The sequence below is a fragment of the Natrix helvetica genome (assembly GCF_964273705.1).
Source record: "Natrix helvetica genome assembly, chromosome: 5".
Taxonomy (NCBI): domain Eukaryota; kingdom Metazoa; phylum Chordata; class Lepidosauria; order Squamata; family Natricidae; genus Natrix; species Natrix helvetica.
In genome coordinates this window covers 54,064,216-54,089,647 of record NC_138551.1, presented here as the reverse complement: position 1 = coordinate 54,089,647, position 25,432 = coordinate 54,064,216, and the positions used below count along the sequence as shown (strand labels likewise).

General features: G+C 36.9%; 1 protein-coding gene across 1 annotated transcript in view; it reads right to left on the bottom strand.

Moving 5' to 3' along the window:
- Window positions 1-603: 603 nt before the first annotated feature.
- Window positions 604-25,432, bottom strand: part of SORCS3 (sortilin related VPS10 domain containing receptor 3) — a 541,760-nt gene continuing 516,931 nt past the window's right edge. The window contains exons 22-27 of the mRNA XM_081954063.1: window positions 21,643-21,755; window positions 18,012-18,143; window positions 13,166-13,265; window positions 11,714-11,819; window positions 1,852-2,012; window positions 604-730 (exon numbers count right to left, since the gene is read on the bottom strand). Of these exons, the coding sequence (XP_081810189.1) occupies window positions 666-730; window positions 1,852-2,012; window positions 11,714-11,819; window positions 13,166-13,265; window positions 18,012-18,143; window positions 21,643-21,755 (677 nt within the window). The 3' untranslated portion in view covers window positions 604-665. The remainder of the gene's footprint in view (window positions 731-1,851; window positions 2,013-11,713; window positions 11,820-13,165; window positions 13,266-18,011; window positions 18,144-21,642; window positions 21,756-25,432) is intronic.

The window sequence follows — 25,432 nt, the reverse complement described above, 5'->3', positions numbered from 1 at the left end:
TGACACAGTTGCTCACTGCAGGCTTCCGTTTAACAGTTTTGCTTTTGATATAAATGCAAACATGTGTGCTGTATGTATGTCTGTGTGTGGCTTATTTATTTTAAATTTATCTTTTGCTAAACATTAAATTATTTCTCAAGAAATAAAAATATATTTACATGGTAAGTATCTACATTATACCATCAGTATGAACATGCACCAGTGAGAGCCTCTTCAGAAATTTGGTCAATATTGGTTGAGCCATTTTGTGCATCCTACCATCTTCATTGGGATCTAAAAATATTATTCAGAAGGGACCTCACATAAACAGTTTTCAAGATTTATCAGATAACACCAGTTATCTGAATCAGAATCTGAAAGCACTGGACACAGACAAGTCTGTTAAGAGCCATTAAATAGCCTTTTGAGATTGCCATTGGCAAAAAAAGCGTAATTCTTTCAATTGAAATTTAGGATCTTATACCATGATTTCATTCAGCTAAATATCATATTTGTGATACAGTTTGCCAAATGCTCACTTTATAAATGTTCCCTGAAAAAGAAAAATGAAAAAAGTCCACACCATTAATATTAATAATAACAAGAAGAATTTCCCTTCATCTAATCATAATATTAATTACAAAATAAAAACTTGGAAATGTTGTTGGCAAAATGGACTCCTGGTATTAAACACTAGTGCAGTTCGGTATTTCCTTTGTGCTTTCACTGTTGGAGATCGTTGAGATGCTCCCTAAGCAAAAGGAGAAAGGGAGAAAAAGTAAATTTGTTCATTGCATCTTGATTTTCATTCTGAAATTGTTTTAATTTAAGCAGACATTTTTCTTTTTCCAGACAAGCAAATGGTACGTAGAAATTGATGCACAAACAATAAAACTGCTTTTCCATCTCTGGTTTGGCTGAGAACCTAAGAAATTACTCTATATAAAATAAGGACATCAGAATGCATCAAATTATGGAAAAGAGCAATGAATAGCGTGACAGTAGAAGATGGAAGTCAAATGAAAAAGAGTTAAGCAGACATTTAGACACTGAAGTGGTCACTTTTTGTGTTATGAACCATCACTGGGCTGTCTGTTCCAACTTCTCATTCAATCTTCTTTTTTTCATATTTATTGAAATATAATTTATGTGTTTCAATGGTGGCCTTCTAATACTTTATTATTTTTCAAGAGTTGAAAAATTTCCAGGAAAAAAAGAAGATGAATTAATTGTCACAAAATCAGAGTACAAGAATCTATCTATTGCAAATATAAAGAGTGGATGGCTTTCCCACACAAAAGAAGGGGACAATCAATCAGGTCCATGACCGGGGGGGGGGGGGGGAGAAGTGCAGAAGAATTTGAATACTTTTTTGTACATAAAGCTTGCTCTAGTTACTAGAATTCTATTATTATAGACTGCTGATTTTTCTTTAATAAATATTATTTATCGTAATGTCTTTGTGTGAGTTTGTCTGTTATTACAGTGCTGTCTGTTGGTTAAACTTGATAATCTATTTCTTATCTTTTCTATTAATGTATTTTATCAGAGAAATATTTATATTTATCAATGGAGGAATGTGGGAAGGAAAAAAACATTCTATATTTTTAAGGGTGGTACAATTTTGTTTTGGCTGACACTTTAAATTCTCAACCAGGATCAAATAAAATGTTGAGGTTAGGGTGTCACTTCAAAAACTAAAACTGATTTAATTTGAATCATATTATTAATATAATATGAATTAATTACAAAAAATATTATGATCACTTTTCATCTTCCTTTCACACTGATAATTCAAGTCATTAGATTGGTCATATCTGATTAAGGGATGGTAATTAACACTGTCATTGAATGGATGCCCATGCTATTTACCTATAACCCGTGTATCCAACTCTTTGTCCATGAGTTCTTCAGGATCTGTGAATTCACTAAGTGTAATTTTGGGTGCATTTTCATTTTGGCTGACAGAACCAATCATCTCCTGTTCTTTGTCATGTTGCACCTGAGCATAGATGTTGATCCATGGAATTTTCCTGTATATAAAAGAAACAGATCCTCAGTTAGGTAACTTAGCTTCATCAACAGCTCATCTGCAAATCCTCTCAGGTCAAACCTAATTTGTTGAGCTCTGTGGCAAACGGGAAGTAGTAAACTAACAGGTAGAGGTGACCATTGGCAGTTGTAGTCACAAACTGACAGAACTCAGATTGTTAGAATGTAGCTATAGCACTGGTGAGCCCTGTGCTATTTATTATTTATTTATTTATTACTTGAACTTATTAGTCGCCCCCTCTCCCCACAGGGACTCGGGGCGACGTACAAAAGTATTATATAGCATACAGAGGAGGTAAGAATAAATAAATAAGTTACAATACCTAAAAAAGTTAAAACCCCAGTGAAATTAACCCTTAAAAACTAAAATTACCAATTAAAAATGCCCTGGGCTGGAGAGGTTGTAGTATTATGCCAGTTCAGCTAGTCGAAACAGGTAGGTTTTCAGCTTCATACGGAAGGAGCGAAGGTCGGTTGTTGTCCTGATGTCTGGGGGGAGGTCATTCCAAAGGGTGGGGCCCACTACAGAGAAGGCCCTACTCCTGGGCGCTGCCCTCTGGCACTCTCTGGAGGACGGCACCCGGAGTAGTCCCTCTCTGTGTGAGTGGACGGGTTGCAGGGATGTATGGGGCAGGACGCGATCCCGCAGGTAACTAGGCCCTGTGCCATGGAGCGCTTTGAAGGTGGTAACCAGCACCTTGAAGCGCACCCGGTAGGCCACAGGAAGCCAGTGCAGCTCGCGCAGGATAGGTGTTATATGGGAGAACCTTGATCTCCCCATAATTACCCGCGTGGCTGCATTCTGGACCAACTGCAGTCTCCGAGTGCACCTCAAGGGGAGCCCCATGTAGAGAGCATTACAGTAGTCCAGGCGAGACGTCACCAGCGTGTGAGTGACTGTGCGCAAGGCCTCCCGGTCCAAAAGGGGCTGCAATTGGCGCACCAGGCGAACCTGGTGGAACGCCCCCCTCGCCACGGCTGCCACATGATCTTCCATAGACAGCCGGGCATCAAGGAGGACGCCCAAATTGCGTGCCCCTTCCACCGGGGCTAATTGATCATCCCCGATGGCCAGCGATGGCATATGCTGGTTGAACCGGGAAGCCGGAAGCCACAGCCACTCTGTCTTGGAGGGGTTGAGCCTGAGCCTGTTGTCATCCATCCAGACCCGTACGGCTTCCAGACACCGGGACATCACTTCAACAGCCTCGTTGGGGTGGTTTGGGGTGGAAATGTACAGCTGAGTGTCATCAGCGTACAGATGGTATCCCACCCCAAAACCACGGATGATCTCGCCCAGCGGCTTCATATATATGTTGAACAGGAGAGGCGAGAGGATCGACCCCTGTGGGACCCCACAGATAAGGGGCCTCGCGGTCGACCTCTCCTCTCCTGCCAACACACATTGCGTCCGGCCAGAGAGGTAGGAGCGGAACCATCATAATACGGTGCCCCCAACCCTTCCAGACGGCGCAATAGGATACCATGGTCGATGGTATCAACCCCCATCCTTTGCCCTCCAGAGATCATCCACCAACGCGACCAAGGCTGTCTCCGTGCTGTGACCGGGTCGGAAGCCGGACTGGCGCGGGTCTAGATAATCAGCTTCCTCCAGGTGGCGCGGAAACTGCTGAGCCACCACACTCTCAACAACCTTCGCTAAGAAAGGAAGGTTGGAGACAGGACGGTAATTTGCTAGCTCCGTTGGGTCCAGAGAAGGCTTCTTGAGCAGGGGCCTCACCACCGCCTCTTTCAAGGCGGTTGGTAAAAGGCCCTCACCCAGCGAAGCGTTCACCAGCCCCAGTAGCCAGCCTCGTGAGCCCTCCCAGGAGGGCTATGAAGCTTCCATTAGCTTTGAAGCTAGGGACCACCAAAAACTGATAAAAAACAGTGAATGACATCATACAATAAAACCCACAGTGCCAACAGTAGACTTCAATTGCCCCCATTGTGCTTTACCCCACTGTGCTAGACTCTGCTGGATTGCAGCACCACCTCCATGTACAACAGAGTGTCTTCTTCAAACCCGAGGGTCTATCATACATACCATAGAGTTTAAATCCCTACATATCAGATGAGATACATTCTCACTTTTGTCTTTAAATTGGTGTCTTTGGTAGTCACTTCAACCTACAAGCTCTATAACAAACAGGAAATAGTGTAATTTTCTACTGCTGCATAGTATATGTGATATAATGAAGACTTGACATCAACTAATAAATTCAGATTCAGAGAATCTGATTAAACAATAGTGATAGTAACTGAAGCAAACACATCCAAGACAAGGAATCCTGGACAACAAAAATTTGGATAATTCTTGGTACAAGTAAGCTCCTTATTTAAAAATGATATTTTTAAATAAGGAGCTTACTTGTACCAAGAATTATCCAAAAGAGAAAAATAATAGTATTTAACAAATCTGAATGGTAATGTATACATTGATTGCTTTCCCAGGCAATTACTGCTATCATGAGCTTTCTTCAAAATAAATGTTGTGTGACTCTTCTTCCATTCACCTCCTTTTGACATCCTTTTAAATGACTGCTAAGTGACTGGGAGGAAAAATAGTAACACTTCTGCTTAATCTTATTTTCTCTAGGGCAAAGTTATCAGGTACCTTTGATCTTTCTCTATGATTTATCTTTTAAGACGTGTATGATTGTCCTAGCAGTTTTGCAGATTATGAGCCAAGCTCATTTAGCTTTGATGCATGCTTGCCTGATTTTATATATCTTAATTAGGTCATTAATAACTCATATAAATATGTCATTATTTCTTGGAAATCTTACCTTTTCTACCTTTTCTTTTCTACTTCTGGCTAGTATCAAAATATTAGTATCTGTACTGACTGTTCTGCCTTTTACACTTAAATGGGTTTTATGTTTTCTCTTCTCTGTCATATTAAAATAGATAAGGGGAGAAATAAAATAAAATTTCATATTCTCAACTTAATCCAATTTTTTTTACCATGTCACATGAATCACCTAAGTGAAAACATTTCCAAAACAATGTATGGGAAATTCATATGGAAATGTCCAGAACTTAATGAATAGAATGCCTCATGTCAGAAAATTCTTCTCCCTTTTAATTAAACTTGGATAGGCATAAAGGGGGAGGGAAGGTAGGCTCAACCCAGTAAGATGCTTTAAGCTGAAGAAGCAACGTATTCTATCTCGAATCTTCAATTAGAAGCACAAAGGCAGGGCTGATCTGTCTTTTTACTTTGAAAGTAAAGTTTTACTTTACTTTACAGCCATTTTACTTTGATAAAAGTGCCTTCCGCACATATGAAGAAGCCATTTTTCTTGCTCACTTTGCTGCTCAGAAATAGGAAGGTGCTTCACTTTGTCAAGTTTCTTGAAGCCGTGCTTCTACAGTACTTTCATCAAGACAAAAAGCACTCCTTTACAGATCTAGATATCATACTAATGAAAGAACTGAATTTCCTGAACTCATTAAATCTCTCCTTCTCTGTACATGGCAGACCAAAAGAAAACTAAAAAGACAGTGCCCTCAGTCTGAATATTGCTAGAATTATAAAACAAACTTGGGACAGTTATATCAGTCCAGACTTCTTGACTTCAAATATTCCACTTTTTTTCTCCAAATATGCCCTTCTGTTTTAAATATATTTTAAACACTTTGTTAAAATTTCATTTTTTTAAAAAAATCCTATGATTATTTTAGTGGCAGCATGGTCATCTTCAGCCAGATTAAAAAGAGAAATTAGGATATGATGAATGAATATTTGAATCATAGAGTAGACATTGATCCAATATGCACAATGTGTTTTATAGTAGTATTGATCTACTAATATAGTAATATTGATCTACTATTTTCTTATTGAAAATGTTATATGCTTTTTTCTTCTCAAATGGGGATTTTCTTTTAAATTCTTCTCAGGTCCAAATATATTCATGCAATGTTTATTTTCAATTTCGAAATATTGTACAGATAGTTTTCGGCTTATGACCATAATTGAGCCCATATCTGTTGCTAAGTGAGACATTTATTATTAAGTGAGTTGTGCCCCATTTATGACTTTTCTTGTCCCAGTTTTAAGTGAAACTGCACAGGATTGTTAAGTGACTCTGGCATGCCCATTGACTTTGCTTATCAGAAGGCTGCAGAATGAGATCACATGACTCCAGTAGATTGTAACCATCATAAATATGAGTCAGTTGCCAAGCTGACTGAATTTTGATCACATGACCACGGGGTTGCTGCAATGGTTATAAGTGTGAAAAATGGACATAAATCACTTTTTTTGTGTGCTGTTGTAAATTCAAATGGTCCCTAGATGAACTGTTGAAGTCAAGGAATACCTGTAGTAATTTTGGAGACAAATAGCAGCTCGCTCATCATTTCTTAAACAGTAACTAACTCTTGTCATTAGACTAAATCTCTACTGAGATTCAATCCTAAACAACAAAGACTACCATCGTGCTTTCCATCTTATTTCAGCTTTCCTTTTTCTATAGATCTGTGGAGATCACAAATGTCAGAATTAGGCACCAAGTTAAATTTTCATTGTGGTTATAACAGTGAATGGTGAGTAAATTAGGCAGTCATCACACAAGGATTATCTGTAAATGTAACTTTAAGGCGGATCTAGGGAGGGTAATTTTTTTCTGCTCTGTACACGACAAAGAAGCTGAGCCAATTTCTTTTACACTGCCATGCTGAACAAATATAGACTCACTTCAGTCTGTTTTAGATTGTGTGTGCAGAAGCTCCCTAAGGGTATTCACACAAACATTCATTTTGAAAGAACATATAACACAATTAATATTTTTTCTTATATAATCATTTTGTTCACAGTAAGATACTTTTTATTCCTCCCAGTTTTCTTCCATGCGCCCATATCCAATAGCATCTCTTGCTTTATACAGGCCTTTAATAAACCTCCCGCATATGTGTCAGCAGAGTGCCAATTGTAGCAATTTATAACATTAAAAATTGATGCAGACACATGTTTACCCTATCTCGGCTAAATAAAAACCAATATGCTAGCTGGAATTCTATCTCGTCACAAAAATGCACATTGCTTTCCTGATGAGATAAAATCCAAATAATCACAACAGACTAGTTTGCAGATTCTTCAATCCTAAATAGTGAAATAGTGTTTCTTTGAACACTAAATAGCAGTGACGTGCGGTGAGGTTTATGGCTGGTGAGGCTGGTGACGTCATCAGGAAGGCAGGGAATGGGACCACGTGTGCTGGAGGCTGAGGCTGCCTTAGCCTCCAGCACACGTGATCCCATTCCCCGCCTTCCTGAGTGCGCTCCGCCAGCTCGCGCTCCGCGATCCCCAACAGCAGCTGCTTTTCTGTGTGTCTGGCGTTTAGGACATCCAGCTATCTACCTAAACGTCAGACGCACAGAAAAGCACTGAAAAGCACTTCGCCTCCAAGCCACTTTGTCTTGATGACATTGCCGACATCGCTGCTGGGCACAGCCGGACGGAAGTAACCAGAGTGGCTCTGAGGGGTCCAGGCGGAGAAAGAGCGAGCGAGCGATGGAGGATCAGGCAGCCTGATCCTCGGTCGCTCGTCCACCGGACTGCCTCGGCACCACTCTGGCTACTTCCATCCGTCTGCGCATGATAGCTGCGGCAACATCATCAAGCCCCTGCCACTTCTGGACATCGATTGCAGTCGCGAGGAGCGTGCAAAGTACAGCAGAGGCAGGAAGGTTATTGGTGCTTCCGAGAACCCTCCTGCCTCCGCCGGTTGCCCAGCTGGCACTGCCCCGCGCGCGCGCGCTCCTCCTCCTCCCTCCTCTTCCTCTTATATATATAAAACTCCCTTGTGGATATTATTATTATATATTATTATTTCATGATGAGAGGTGAGGCTCTGCCTCCCCTGCCTCCCCTGACCACATATCCCTGCTAAATAGTGTTTCTTTGAAACAGTATTATAAAATTTAAAAATAGTTTTGCTGGACTAGGCCAATGCCTTCTCCAGCAAAGCACATTACACAGGAATCTACAGTTGTATTTACAAAATTAAAATATGTATTTCTGCTTTCAAACCCAGAAGTTAAAAAATTAAGCTACTAAATAGCTATCAATATTATGAGAGATTGAGAGTTCTGTCCCATATGTCTAGTCCAAATCTCTTTGCAAAATATCCCATCAACATCTAATGGTAGTGAACTCCTAAGTTTAACTCTGCTATCAGGCATAATTATTTTTGTTGGAGCCAGCACTGGAGATATTGAGATAGTTTCCCTACTACAAAAAAGTAGGTACTTCTTCAAGAGAGTAAGTTATTGCTTTTACAGTATGTCCAATTCCAAGAAAGACTGAGAGGTGCAACTTAAGGAGTCACTGGTAAATTCATGTCTGTAATATAAGCCCCCTTGAATTATTTGACTGAACTTAAAAAGAGATGTGTTAGAATATTCATTACTGGGAGAGACATGGTAACAAGGTCAGCCAATGAATAGGCATAGCAACTAAGTCAGCCAATGGGAACTGAAACAGAACTGAGAATTGAAGCTGAAACTTAAGACTGATCTCTGTCTACTCTGAACTCTGGAATGAAACTGTTCTCTCCTGCTTGTGTTCTGCTTGCAACTTCTACCACGTTGAAAGAATCTACTATTCGTATTGTACATTTATTCATCTGTTAATATGTATATAAAGAAGTTGATGAATCCAGCTGAATCAGTTATCTGTAATGCTTTCTGGATTTGATTTTTCTGCAACAAACTCTCACAAGATGCAATTGAAAGCATGTGTATGTGTGGAAGAAGTTCATAAATGATGCATGCCTTCACTTCACACCTTACTACACTGGCTGTTTTAAGGGTTCATAATTTTCAAGAAAGTTTTTTTCGTGTTCAAATTATCATAACTAGAGTTCCTGCTCAGAATGTTGTGCCCTTGGACTAATTTCACATCCAGCAATGAGGAAGATTAACTAGCTGGGTTGTGAAATTTGTATTACTGTTTACAAATTAACTGTTGTTTGCAAATGTTTAAGACTACTTGAATAAAATGTATATTTTTTGTTTCATATTTCAAATAGGTAGCCTCAAAATTATCAAACCAGCCCCATCTCAATCAGTCTCCTATCAAATAATCACTGTGATTTATGTTCTGTCATTATTTGCTCCACGAAGTGTTGAGAAAGGTTAGGTGAATATTCTGCTTATGGAGAAACAATCTCTCCCATTCTATCAGACATAAAATTAATGAAGTATATCCAGACTTGTACATAGTATCTCTAATTTAAACTCATGTTTGGCACAGATAAAGCTTTTTTGTTAAATTCTCATTTGGAGCTGTGCATTACTAGCAGATTTTTTTTTCATTCTTCAGCAATATAAAAAAAAATGGAAACACACAGGTTAATATTCTTGTCCAAGGGTTGGTGTGGTTTCACCTCCCATTCGGAAGGTTGAAAGTTTAATCCTAGATAGTGGCAGAAGTTTCTCTCTTAGGGTGCAAAGAAAAAAATATTTGCTGAAAACTCCATGTAGGCATCAGGAAGGGCATCCAGCTGCTATTCATTAACTAGGCTTCGGGTTAGAGTTTATTTGTAAATTAATAATAAAGCTAATCTAATCTAACAATGACAAAGAGTTATGAAACATTTTACCCATTAGGCATGTATTATGAATGAATAAGCAAACTATCATTGCATCATATAATTAAATAGAAACAATATAGAAAGACCGTGTGAAGCTCTCATTGTAAAGACTCTTATTGATGGCATGAATCATTATGATAAAAATAAAAAATGTGGTTAGGTTTGTGATGAATAACTTCATTATTTCAAATGTGGCAGATCCTTGTAAAGCTGCAGCCAGATTTGATAACCTTCTGCAAGTGCATTTTTCATAACAAAGATAATCTGTTCTCTGGAATTTTGGCTTATTGACCTACTGAAGTGTTAAGTATATTATTGTTTCATCCTGGAAAACACTTGAAAATATGATTAAATAGGTATGAAACTCATATTTTTCTAAGAAACTCAGAATGTAGCTATAATTGATTTGCTTCAATGAATAAAATGTTGCAATTTGCATATTTTCCCTCAAATATTCAATAATAATGGTTAGATATAAAATCTGTATGCACGTATACAAATACTTCCACTATATTTACTTGAAGCCCTAAGATTTCTTGAGGTTCTGAAACAGTAGTCATTTGTGGAATTATAATTATATAAATTTCCCAAAATATACCATCTGAAACATCACTAAAACAACATTGCAAAACTCTGTTAGTTTTTTGGACAAATGACAAATATTTTGCTTCCTGAAATGGCAATATTGAAGTCAATCCACTCTATCAGTCAATCCATCATGTTTTCAGCAAGCAAAAAATGTGCTGCTTCTGAGAACAGAGAGAATTCATTTCCTTATTGACAGATATTTCAATGGAAAAAGCAATCAGCTGCATTGACCTTCTTTCATATTAGCGGGCAGGATATTGAGATGTAGGTAATGATAACAACAAATCAGTAATAACACTGATTTTTAGCCAACTATCAAAATTTATATAAATCCCAAGAAACAATATATGTAAAACATCTTATGTCTGTTTTTTAAAATAAATAACAATATAAAACCAGGAAAATGTAGATAAAAGCAGTCTAAAAAAAAGTATGCAATGTTATGTGAGCTAACCTCTGCTTGTGCATTATAAATATATCTTCCTCATTTGCAAAGAAAAGCTGGGAAAAGAGAAGTGTTTGATGTCAATAAAAAATCCAATCCATTAGCTAATGGACATAACTGGGGTTAAAAACAAGTTCAACTCTTACCATGTCTTTCCAAATTTATAATCATGCTCTGTATAAATGGCTCCACTACTTATAACATGTGCTAGTTCTTGAACTCTGGGTATTCACCAACCTGTATATCAGTTAAATCTATGATGATAGAAACAACTGAATGAAATGCATACATTTAGAATTTTAGGTGTTTAAACGTATTATTGCTAATTTCCATGATGTACATATGAAAATTAGGGGTACTAATAATGAAATAGTGACCAAGGACTAAATGAGAAGCAGCTGCTAATCAGAGGCACAACCAGCTGTATTGATTAGTAACAAACAGTATTTTCCTACTGTATCTGAAGAGTGCAAGAAAAACTGCAGTTTCAGTATTGGCATTCATTATTGTCCTTATTTTGAAAAGATACAATTTTGTTCAGCATAACTCGATGAACTGAGGAGAATTGGCTCCACTGATAATGGTTTGGACAATTAGTTCAGAATGTGTACATTACTGTTTCCTACATTTCTAGTGTTAGTAAAGTCATATGTTCATTATCTCAATATAGAAGACTGATGCCCATATTGAAATGAATGCCTTGAACTCATCTTTGCTTCCCGTCCTTGAGTAAAGTATCTTCAATCCTCTTTCCAGAGGTGAGTTGCTCCCGGTTTGCGCTGGATCAGGTAAACTGGCTGTGGTGGTGGTGGGAGGCTCCTTCCATCCACCCGCATGCTTCTGCGCATGCACAGAAATGTCACTCATGCGCATGTGTGCACACTAACCACAAGCGAACTGGTAGCACCAGGATTTGCAACCCATTTCTGCCTCTTTCCATTATTTCCCTGAATTTTTAAATCGATCGATAGGAAATTGATTGTTTTGCTTTGCTTTGCTTTATTTTAGCAGATTTTTTTGTGAATAACAGAAAGGAGTACCAACATACCTTTTAAACTTGTAGATTAAAAAAACAGCCAAGCCAACAAAGACCACTGAGAGCAACATCAGCATTGCAGAGCTGCTGTGCCCTGCACCAGAATCAACAAGAGGTGCTGAGGGGTAAAAAAAAGATCATATTATACATAAGATGAAGTCATTAAATGTACACATGGCAGGATGTATCAGTCTCATGCCTTTGCTGCTGCTAGGTTATTATCATTAACAAGATCTCTCTCTCTCTCTCTCTCTCTCTCTCTCTCTCTCTCTCTCTCTCTCTCTCTCTCTCTCTCTCTCTCTCTCTGTGTGTGTGTGTGTGTGTGTGTGTGTTTGTGTCTCTCTGTTTTTGTGCTGTAGTCAGATGTATGGTGAGGGATCAGTACTACTTCCTTGGAACCCTGAAGGTTCTAAGTAGCTCCATAATGAAAAAGAAATAGCAGGTTGCCTAGTAACTAAACCATTTCATTCATACCATATGCTTTTTTTTTTTTTTTTGCATCTGCTCCCTGTATGGTGTTCTCCACTTGATATATTACAACTACGCTGGAGACAGCTGCTAATCGGGAACAGTGTTTGCAAAAGACTCAAGTCAATCCTTTCCAGAAATGACTTTATCATAATGTTGGATGTAGTTTTTAATGCTATGCAGAAAACAAATCCTTCATTCTTTTCTCATTTTTCATCAATTTGATAAAAGAGAATTGCTTTCAATTATCAACTATCTTTTTAGTTTTGAAAAGCCAGTTTAGCAAATAACTAATCACTTTCTATTTCCCCCCTCCTTAATTTTAATATGAAGTCACCAGGAGTTGAGATCTACTTGAAGAAAACTTTATGTTTTCTTTTTAAAAATTCTTAGTTGTCATGATTGCTTCTTATGGGAGGAAAACCAAATAAAATTCCAGTGTTTTCTGTTCTTCTTGTACTAGGTTATAAAAACAGAAGTATGACTAGGTTTTAATTGAAGGACAAAAAAACTGGAGAAACAAATCTCTTGTTATTTGCCATAATTGTATTTTTTTATAAATCCGAATAGATTATTTTTCATTCCTACTGAACATCAATCAGTACCAGATTAAGTCTTTTCAAAAATAACTCTTCCTCTCTTTGAATTGGGTATCTCAATTGTTTTATCCGCCAATTAAACCTAGATTTATGGGTAGGGATTTCTCAAGCATCTCTCTTTTCATTTTCTTTCAACTGAATCATATTTAAATGAATCCTACTTAGATGTGCTTTCACTCACCTAGTGCTATTAAGAGATATCTGTACAGCTCCCAGAATATCTAACAAGCTTTTCTGAATGTTTGCTAAAAGTTTGCAATGCCAATTTATCCAAGAAAAATCCCTGGGATCAATATGATAGCTTTCTTTAATGTTTATTTTCCTTCCAGAAAAAATATAAGCTGATCATAAGATATTACATTGTGTTCCCTAGATGTTTTATCCTGTGCCAACTTACCTAATGTTAACTGAGTGACGTAAACAATTATTTCGACACTGGGCTTCAACTCAAATTGAACCAGGTTCTGATTTAGAGCACTGAAGAGGATTTCAACAGCCTGAGGAAGGGTAGAAGAAAACACAGTTAAATATTGATAAACAACAGCAATTAATAATAATTCTCACTGGCATATATGTATTAACAGCAAAGTAATTTGCCACATGTTAGTTCTTTCTAAAACCCAAATTATTAGATCAATCACTCATAAAAAGAATCCTTTTGCATGTCAGACTAATTCCAAAATATGAAGAGGGGGGGGGGGAGACTTCTGGAAGTAACACTGTTGGAATTGAGAGTGGAGTGGCAGAAAAATGCCTTTCATAGCAATTATATTGCATTCTTTAATTACTAAGTTATTGCTGTTACATTATTTATCAGTTACAGAAATATATTTTTAAGATTGCATTTGGAAAAAACTAGAGCTGCAGCAAATTTAGTTTTGATTCTCTCTTTCTCTTTTCATGCACACTTACTTACATGTGTGTCTGTATGCACACACCCAGGCACACACACAAAAGAGTATGACTTGTGTTTGGTTTTGCTTTCAGAAAAACCTAAGATCAATGCTCCATCATTTTAGAGAGAGCTAAAAAATTTACAGAAAAGTATTGATTTGTCAATAGGGATTTTGTTAAGCTTATAACTTTTGAATTACCCATTAGGTCTGGTGGGTTCCCCTACCTAAATGACAGAAATATAATAGCCTTCTTAGGGGGTCAAGGGCATTTTAACCAGTGTAAAGCAGGGGTTAAGGTATAATATGAAGACATCACGTGAAAATGTCCCTAAAGCTACATTTAAATTTTGCTAAATTATAACACAGCATTATTTCTTTGACAATGGTGTGTCAGAAAAATGGCAGCTGCCAAAAGAGAACTCGGTTTCTTCTGCAATGACCTTGGTAGTAGAATGAAAACATTAGGAACAAAAGCTCCCTCTTCCCAAATCACATCCATTTCACTTTATCATATGTTTTCACTTGAAATCTTTCAGCTCAACACTTATATGAACAATTGTAATATATATGCTATGGATTGTTAGACACCCATGCCTATTTAGCAGGCTATCAGCAAGAGTAATGAAATTTGCTCTAAGGTCCTGTTATAAGACTCGCTCCTTGGAAATTTTAAAAAGAATATCTCCGATCGCTAGAATGGTGAACTGAAGCACAGAACTGATTAAAAACTGAGGAGGGAAGATATTTTCACTTGGAAACAAAGAGACAATATGACAGATAAAGTACAATAATGTCAATGGAAAAGTCCTTTTCGTCAGTAAACTTCCTGAAAGTAAAAACTCAAAGTCTGGGTTAGAGCATAAAGGCTGTCATTCGATTCTCTTGGTCACATGTTATGACAGGTTAAAAGATCAAATCTGGCATGTTGAAGTGGGTTAGAACAAGAAATAGGAGTTAATTAATCTGGAAAGGCACTAGTGTGTAGGGCAAGAAAATCTTTAAAACATTAAAGTGCCCTGTGTGTTTAATTGTTTTCTGGAAGAAAGATTTTGACAGGCATAAGCTAAACGTAACGTACAAAGACAGGGAAAACTTCACCTGCTGAAATATTGATTCTACATAATTTTTCCAAATACAGTATTTTCCATTAAATTTTGATTATATTAATTACAGTAATTGCCTGATAGCAGAAGAGAATATTGGTACAGTTGGCATGTCAGAAACTTGCTGGAACAGTGAAAATCAATTTGATACAATTATATTTGTCTATAGTAATGACAGAGGCAATTGTATACTGTGAAAGTGTTCTATATTTCAAAGAATTCAAAGCAAGATTAAAATGGAAAAGGGAAGGTGGCTTATATAGGCAAAAAATGGTTGGGCTTTAGAAAAGAATTATTGAGCAAACAACAAGATAGCTTTTATTTAATCCAGATTTGGGCAACCTCTTTCATTGCTACTCACTGATCATGATTGTTGGAAATCAATTGAAACACTTTCTACTATTTTGGTAAAGGGAAATAAACAAACAAAGAAACATGAAGTGTTAGGGTTAAGCAAAAAAGGAAACTGATTACAGTCTCTCGCTCATCTGTAAGTAAATTTTCTTGAAATGAGATAAGCATAGTTTTCCGGCCACACAAACTTTTAATGTGGGCAAAAAGGAAAAAAATTAGCATCCCTATTTTATCATGAGGCCACAACCACTTTGTATAACTGCCCCTACCTAGCTTCAGCCTCAGTTCTCTGAAAAAATTAACTGCCAGAAGAATTATCATTAAAATTTGAATCACATCAAAAGTGTGGCCAGTTTCTGAGTTAGGGGAATTTATTACAGCATTACTAAACGTAGTGCTTTCTACAGTTATTACCATTTGTCTTCTATCCAAAACAGTCCATTGATATGGTAGAAAAAGAACTTGAATGTTTTGTTGCAGCTCAAAAAACAATCTTGAATTGGTTGCCTTTTGCTTTAGGATTTCTTTTGCACTGTGATTTAGCTACTGCCTATCTAATCAAGTTCATGTTGATTAATAGTGTAACTTTATAACATCTACTAAAAAGTACGCTTATCTGAGTTCAAGAAAATTTACTTCCAGATGAGCAAGAGATTGTAATCAAAATTCAGTGCAGAAAGGGCTCATGAAGTTATCATCTAAACCACATGCAGTTGTTATGCGCTTTGTGTTAATAGTCTGTACGTACAAAGCTGAAGAATTAAAACCAGAAAAAAAGATAAACAGTTTGTAATCATGTTGAAGTAATTTGCATCTGATGCAAAGTAGGATAGAGCAAAGATAAGATGCAGAGATCCTTGTCCTCAGATTAACACAAGACAAATCAAAGGCAGCATAGGATACAACAACCAATTTTCTTTAATTTGCTGGTGTTTATGAGCATCAACCACATTGGAAGAAAGTAGCAAGCAGAGGATAGTTCATACAGCTGTTAATACAGCTGTTACATAAAGCTGTTAATGAAGTTATTCAGAGTTGTAATAAAAGGAACATAAATTATAAACCTAGTGATAGTAATAGCACTTAGACTTATATACCGCTTCACAGTGCTTTACAGCCCTCTCTAAGCAGTTTACAGAGGCAGTATATTGCCCCCAACAATCTGCTTCCTCATTTTACCAACCTTGGAAGGATGGAAGGCTGAATTAACCATGAGCTGCTCAAAACTGAACTCCTGGAGTGACCAATGAGCTAGCCCTGCCGTACTACATTCTAACCACTGTGTCACCATGGTTCTATTCAAGATGAATTAATTTCTTCCTATATATTTTATCTGGATCCTAAAACCATCTTTATAGTCCCTAACTTCTAGTACTTTTATTTGTGCAAGCATAGCATTGGATATCTTTTCCTCAAGCATATATTATGTTTTTCTCCTTCCAATCTCTTTAATAAATCTCTTTCTATTTACTTAGTATCTTTGCAGAGAGGGTCAATTTGGTGCAGTGGTTAAGGCATCAGGCTAAAACCTGGGAATCCATGACTTTTAGTCCTGCCCTAGGCACAAAGCCAGCTGAGTGACCTTGTGCAAGTCACCTTCTGTCAATCCGAGGAAGCAGGCAATGGCAAATCACTTCTGAAATCTTACCAAGAAATCTGTAGGACCTAAGAGTCAAAAATTGTTTTGAAGGGACAAAAAAAATATCTTTGCAGAACAAAGTTTTAACAAGTCAACCCATCAAAAATAAAATTTTAAAAATAAATTTTTTAAAATGGAAATCATATACTCAGAAAATCCACTTGATGATTTCCATTTTTGGGTGGCTGTCAATCACCAGTTTAAAGGCAAAATCAATATTTATACAGAAAGTTTAGCAAGCTTAAACATTCTACATCAGTGTTTCTCAATTTTGGACATTTGAAAGTGTGTGGATTTCAATTCCCATAATTTCCCAGCCAGTGATGCTTCTGAGAATTGAAGTCCACACATCTTCAAATGGCCCTGGTTGAGAAACTTTGCCCTAGATCAGTGACGTGCGGTGAGGTTTATGGCTGGTGAGGCTGGTGACATCATCAGGAAGGCGGGGAACGGGACCATGTGTGCTGGAGGCTGAGGCTGCCTCATCCTCCAGCACACATGATCCCATTCCCCGCCTTCCTGAGTGCGCTCCGCTGGCTCGCGCTCTGCAATCCCCAACAGCAGCTGCTTTTCAGTGCTTTTCTGTGCGTCTGGCATTTAGGACATCCGGCTATCTACCTAAATACCAGATGCACAGAAAAGCACTGAAAAGCACTTCGCCTCCAAGCCACTTCGTCTTGATGACGTCGCCGACGTCGCCGACATCGCCGACGTCGCTGCTGGGCGCGGCCGGATGGAGGTAACCAGAGTGGCACCGAGGGGCGGATGAAAGAGCGAGCGAGCGATGGAGGATCAGGCAGCCTGATCCTTGGTTGCTCGTCTGCCAGACTGCCTCGGCGCCACTCTGGCTACCTCCGTCCGTCTGGCCATGGCAGCTGCGGCGACGTCATCAAGCCCCTGCCACTTCTGGACGTCTATTGCAGTCGCGAGGAGCGTGCAAAGTCCAGCGGAGGCAGGAAGGTTATTGGCGCTTCCGAGAACCCTCCTGCCTCCGCCGGTTGCCCAGCTGGCACCATCCCGCACACGCTCCTCCTCCTCCTCCCTCCTCTTCCTCTTATATATATGAAACTCCCTCGTGGATATTATTATTATATATTATTATTTCATGATGAGAGGTGAGGCTCTGCCTCCCCTGCCTCCCCTGAGCGCACGTCCCTGGCCTAGATTATAGTACTTTGAAATTATCTTCAGTTCAGAGCCTGTTTAGCAGTTGGAGGAATGCATAACCAACTGAAAGAAGGAAAACCTCACCTGCTCCAAATCATCTTCACTATCTTTCCTTCTCTCTGATATGTTTTGATGTGGTAAGATGAAAAGCTCAGCAGAGGTAGGCAATCCAGGGAATACTGCTACAAGAATTTGTTCCGTGGGAATACCAGTCACCTAAGCAAAGTGAGAGAGAGAAAATGAAAACAGAGGATTGTGGTGGACGTGCCCCATCACAAGGAAGTACTGGTGCAAAATTCGAAAGTGGTTAGAAGAAATTACTGAGCGAAAAATAGAACTCAAACCAGAGGCATTCTTATTAGGACTACTGGATCAAAAAATGGGCAAACAATCTCAATACATAATCATACATATATTCACTGCAGCCAGGATTGCCTTCACAGAAAATTGGAAAAAAATTAATACACCCTCAGATGAAACTACAATCAGGAAAATACTTGAATGTGCAGAAATGGAGAAAATGACAATAGAACTAAAAGAAAGAGAAGAATCGGACTTCTATAAAGTATGAAATAAAATATACAAGTGGCTAGAAATTAGAAGCCAAAACAGGAAATAGAGAATACAAATAGATGGAGATACAAATAATGAATACTACTATAGGTGTTTATATTATACTTGTTACATGATAGGACAAGGTTATAGTAATAGGAAGGCAATGCAGAAGGGAGAATTATAAAAGCTAGGCAGGAAAGCCGATATTGAAAGCTGTAAAATTACTCTATATTGTTATGTATGTTCCATGTTTTGTTTTGTTTTATTGTGTTTTTTCCCTTGTTGTGTCTTTTTTTTTTACTGTTTTTAAAGATTAAAACATTCAATAAAATTAATTTTAAAAAAACAGAGGATTCTTTAGTACATGCGGTTGCTATATCTGTAGTTTTTAAGTCATTTAACTCTCAACAAACTCTAAACAATGGCAGAAAATAATGAAGTTGTGAGCCAAATATACGCCTAGTGTATTTATAGTGGGTAAACATTGCCTAAAAGCAGACCTGTTTTCATATTTGAAATAATTTAAGAGTTTTCTTGCTCTGTAATGTGTAATGTTATGTAATGACAATGATGAGTGATGTGAATAATGTTGTGATTTTGTACTATATGATATTTTTGGAAGATCTGTGCATGTTAAGTTAGGAGGATAGAATGACAACTTAATGTTCCTTAACTTAGCAATGTTAAGAGCACCAAATTACTCCCCTTTTTGGAAAAGGGGAGTTGCCACATGTCATCTACTTCCCATCCTCATGCTAAGGATGAATCCTTCCACATTGCCTTATGGAAAGCATATGGCTGTGGAGACCTCTGAACAACATTCAGTCCTGACTGCATGAGGAGATAAAAGTTTGAAAACAATATATTTTTTTTAATGTACAGGAATCTCTTTTTTTAACTGTTGTTTTTCCCTGGTCGTTCTCAGTGTGTACATTTATTTTACTAAAAGAGGACTACAGATTCTGTAAATGGTCTTTCTAACATAACTTAGGACTTGATACAACAGGGGCATGCATAACAATATATGTTTGTAGATTTTTTAAAATGCCTTTTTATTGGACCAACAGAGTTGTTTTCATTTCATTCAACAATTTATGAAAGAATACATTTAATGTAATAGTTCTACATATAAAATACATCTCTAAAACAATTAATGTTAATAAAATACAAACTATTTGGGTAGCTCTACATGTAAATCAGTGGAGGGGTTCCTACCGGTTCGGACCGATTCAGCAGTAGTGGTTTGGCGGCCTGGATCGCTAGAACCAGCAGCAACCCAGGCCTGCCATTCCCCTGAACGGGTTTTTTGGGCAGTGCCACAGGGACCGCCATCTTGTTTTTTTGCTTCTGCACATGCGCAGAGCAAATTGTATTGCTCTGTGCATGTGCGTGTGTGTGACACACCCACGAACGAACTGGCAGTAGTGACTGCCAGAACCCACTCCTGATGTAAATGTGTATTGAATACTATTCTTTTATCTTATTTGAGATAAATTGAGTTCTTATTTGAAATAAATTGAATCAATAATTTAAACTATATACAGTATGACAGGTGATATGAAATATTCTGAATTAGTGAATATTCTAAATCCATTTTTAGGCCAGATAACATTACTGAACATGTAGATGAACAGGAAACATGAACATGAACATGAGATCCACAGGGATCTCACTAATGTACCTCGACAATGTATCCCTTCTTTCCAGCTTTGGATTTGATAAAACTATTTCAGTCATGCAAAATGCTCTTTTTGAAGCTAAAATTAGGAATTCAAACAATATGACCATCTTGCTCTGTTCATGGTAGTTTGAAGACTGCAATTCCCTGAAAGTGCAATTCCCTAAAGGTCTTTCCAAGTTCAGAAAAAGTGAGAGGGGAGAATAAGAATTTTGGAAGACCGTATTCTATTTTTTTGTGATTATATATCATGCCTGCCTGCCTGCCTGCCTGCCTACCGACCCACCCAATCCACTTTATTCTATTGATATTGATATGAAGACAGAAACTGGAGGGAGCCCAGAAATCAAATAAGGGTAAAGCTAAGTGATCTTGGTTTTGGAGAATTTTGGAGTATTGATAATTTCCACACAGATCTCTCTTTTCTTGGGACTTATCCTCACACATTATCAGCTGTTTATCTTGCCAAAGGTGAGATGAGAGGAAAAAAAGTTGACTGCCTTATGGAATGCTTATGACTGAGTTTATGGTTCTGGAAAGCTTTGATCAGTACACTGGAGGCAGATGTTTTGAAAAGAACAGAAACAAGTTTACAAAAAGAAATGCTCTTTCATATTCTTTTGTAAAGTAGCAAGGAAAAAAGTAATTTTCAAAGCTCCTCTATTTTCTGTTGGGAAAAGCCAGAGAATGCTTTTCTTTATCTTTTTTGCAACAATTTGTTAATCAAGATTTCATTGTATATCTTTTAAGTAGAAAAAACAGAGTAAATTTTTAAAAAATCATGTGGAAGATTAGGTGCAATATAATATTTATTTGTTTATTAAAAGCCTGCATAATAATTGCAAACAATAATGAAAGGGTTCATACTTTTTAAAAATCAATGAGTTTATCTCTAATGAATTAAAAACATACACCTTGTACTGCAGTATTTCTATAATATTTGCTAAGGTGGAAGACAAAACATAATTATGGAAATGAATAGAAATGAACATAAAGATAGCATCATTGTGTGAGTCAATTAAGCTGCATTGATCACGAAGACAGATAATATATCCATCTTGAATAACAAACATACAAGCACCAAATCAGCAATCATGGATTCACTGGAAAAATTGTATATTATAATTAATCCCTCCTAATATTTTATCTACAAAATGATTGTATCTTCTTATCATCAAAGGTTGCACAGATAACAGTTCAAAGACTGCACAACATTCTACTACTAAGAAAACAATTAAAAAGTAGAACAAAAACAAACATCCTCTAAAGAAAACAATTCTGAGTTTGTTGGGTGCTGAGAAGTGCTATACAATATTTATCTAGGTAATTGCATGTGTGTATCAGAATGATAAGCCTAGCTTTATCAAGGTTGTGGTGTGTAATTGAAAATTATAATCTCCTTTCCTGAATTGTGCTTGTACAGACTGTTCAAACTTTAAGAAAATTATGCTTATTATTTGGTAGATTTCCCTAGATACTCACATGCACCAAAGCTGCTTTGATGACTCGGCCAATGTCTTCTCTCCACTCTGGGATATCAGGATTGTGATAATCCAAATTGGGTGAGAACGATAATAATTGAGACTGAAAATATTCTGCAAAGAAAGAGCGTCACACTAAAATTCCAGTATGAACTTTTATAGCTGTTTACATTGGAATGGTTAAAATGCATTCATTATAAATTCATACAACAAAGTTCTACATATAGCTAAAAAACCCTATAGTACCATGTAGTTTCAGACGTGCAAAACATATCAAATATCTTGTATGTTTATTTGTGTGTATGTACATAAACATGTGTATATGTTTGTGTGCTGTGAATGTACTGCATGTGTAATTCTAAAAATCATTCTTGTTCTAGAGAAAATTGCCATTTTTCTCAGATGCTAAAAATTGTTTCTAGTATGTCAACCATCCACATTAAAATTATCATGTATTTAATAAAAATGCATCTGATCTCCCTTTAAGTTTCCAGTGAATTATATGTATCTGTATGTTCTCCATATATAGAGAAGATTCTATTCAGTGTAAAAATTATTTATACATAAACTCACAACCTTTCAAACAAAAGAATTTTATTCACCTTCCATACAAAAAAGTAGTGACAAATAATATTCATAAGTAAATACAGGCATTTTCACATTAGTGTTCTTTGAATTTCATTTGGACTTCGCCTCTGAATTTGACTTATCTCACAATGGTGCTTGCTTTGGATTTGGATTCCCTTGTTTCCAGGTTTGTTCCTGTTTCATTTCCTTGATGCAATTTTACAAATGTGATTGATGATTCATTTTTCTATGGATGAAATGAGGCTCTCACCTCATTTCAGGTCCCAGGCTCTGGGGTGAAGCCATTACTGTTCTTTCCTCCCCTGCTGTTCCTACAACTTATGTCCTCTTGTGTGAGCTAGAGTTTATTTCTGATCATCCAATCCAACTGTCACAACTACAGGCAAAAATGCAGGGACACTGTTGCAAGAGTACTACTTGTCTAAATTGTCAGCACGCTACCATCCCATTTTCAAAATTCATAGGATTTTTAATCCAATAGAGGAAACTGGTCGGGAAAACTAGGATAGTAGTAAGTTGTATAGCTGACATTCCCTTGCATACCTTCTGATAATGCTCAGATGATATTGTTTGCTCTCGCCAAACAATTCCATTGGAAAATGAATGGAAACTGGATCATGATCACCCTTGTAGGTTTTCTACATTTTAATAGCAGTATAAGTGAATGCAATGTAAGATGGTTTCAGGCCACTTGTGAGGCACTGGTGTAGAAACAAAAGCATTGGGATACCTTGAACATAGGACTGCAGCCCGTATCCCAGGAGGATTCTGAGGACTTTCTTAGTTTTACCTCCCGGGGATTTATTCATTTTAATTGGGTTTGGGGTTTTAATAAGCTTTTAATGTACTATATTTATTATTCTATTACAGTCTTACAACCTCCTTCACCTACGTATTTAATTGTTTAACTGTTTTATGTATGTATTTTATAACGCATTTTAATGACTGTACACCGCCCCGAGTCCTTTCCGGGAGAGGGGGCGGTCTATAAATGTGAATTAAAAAAAAAAAAAAAGAAGGAGTCAATTGAAATGGAGAGAAAAGGGAAAACAAAACTAAAACTTAAACGAGAGACATAAATTGACAGAAGATTTTTTTTAAAAAAAATAATTTTGCTAGGAAACTAAAAAAAAGGTTAAAATAGAAAGCAGGAAGTTTATCATTTAATTGTGTAAGTGGTATAAATCCTTTGTATGACATTTGTCTCTTGTCTAATATTCTAAAGTCTTTTTGTTTGATCAATATTGTTCAACAATTAAACAGGATCAAGATCAAATGAGCAGCAGTTCCATAAACTAGTGTTTTCCTTTATTGTATTTGACATGCTTTGTGCTCCACTGAGCACATCCTTAGTACTAGTAATCTGTTTTCCAAAAGCAGAGAGATACCTGTTTGTTAGCCTTATGTGCTGCCATGACTACATAATGTAGAATAAATCAGATGAAGGCAGTGACAGACAAATCAGGGTACAGCATTTCATGAGATATGAAGAAATCATTCCCAAATTAAATCATTGCAGTAGAGCAAAGCTAATTTAAGTGGTAGACAAGTTTTATGTCTCATAAATGAACCATTTCTCTGAGAAAAAGTTTTTGGGCTTTTAGTAACGTCTTGCCTTATTGGTTTGATTTATTCTTTACCTTTGCCGATAGTTCTGGTCTTCCTCATCATCTCCTATTTTTTCTCCAATACTTCACTGTCTTTCTTCATTTTGAAGATGTTTTTATATGTTTATATGTTTTTGTGTTTTCATGTTAACCTAATTGGGACTTTAGAAGCAGAGATTCTGTGGTCTGATCTGACACTAATGACTCAGTTCAGAGAAGCAAAACCCAAGACTAGGACCTCCGAGTATTCCAAACTTTGAGTACAGTCCTAAAGACTTATCACCATTGTATGTTTTAAGAGGACAACCAAACAAAGCTATTAAATAAATAGTTGTGGAATAAATCAGTTTAATTATATTTAAATAAGTAATTTTAATGTTTATAAGATAGAAATGAAGTTTAACTTCTTTCAAAGATGTGCTCCAAACATACTTACATAGCCTATGAGATTGTGCATACCCCTTAAATTGCCCTATATTTATCAATTCTAAGTGCTGATGGGGTGAGAGCAAAAGGTAACAATGCATATAGAAATGAATCGTGTCTCACTGAAGAAAGGAAAATGTCAACATCAAAATGTTTTTATCCAGGATGGTACACATGGACAGAAATATGTGCCAATACATAATGCAGTGCATATTATTTTTGGCTATCTTCATGTCAACAATATCCAATTCACTAAAAGATAAATCGACATATTTATTCAGAATTAGAAATGTGAAAATAATCCTTACACCAAATTTTACACTTAGTCATCTGAATATTCTCTGTAAAGTGGCATATATCATTTCAAGTCCAATTGTTTACTTGATACCAGGAACATAAGGTAAAAAACGCCTTTGTGTGTTTGCATGTACGTGTGCATGCATGACTAGGTCACCATGTTGGCTTCATGCCTAAGGTGGGAGTAGAATTCATGGTCTTCTGTTTTCTAACCTGGTGCTTTAACCATTGTGCCAAACCGGTTCCCTAAATTCCATAAAACCATTCTTCCTGAGCAAAGGAGTATTTGATTTCTATACCTCCTACATAGGATTCTTTATAATTTATTTGGGCTGCATCCCTGAGGGTTTTTTTAATTGTTCAGATGTGTCAGAAGATGTTGTGGTTTTGCTACTACTATTTTCTATAATAAGCCTTTCCATCATTCTGCATCCTTCCTAACTTCTGAATCTTAAAAAAAAAAAATCTATGGACAGTCTGCAAAATGTCTTACTTGGGAATTTAATAAAACTTGAATATTACAGACAGCTTAAAAAATGGACAATGAAATAAAGAACACTCATCTCTATTCATCAGTATCCTTGTGATTAAGGTTAAGTACCATAACACTGTCGTTCACTCATGTAGATTTTACATTTTTTTCTTTATAAAGAAAGTTTTAAAAATGTATCCAGCTGATGAAAAATGATCTTAAAATGCAGAGTTAGTATTATCTGTATGTATATGTATAATATACTTTATATGTGTGCGTACATTTGTACAAGTGTGTGTGTGTGTTTGTGTTAGTTCACATATATTAATGTATGATGTGCACTCATACTAAACACGGTTCCAGCTCCGCTGATATATTCCAGCCTTCAAAAGTGAATCTTT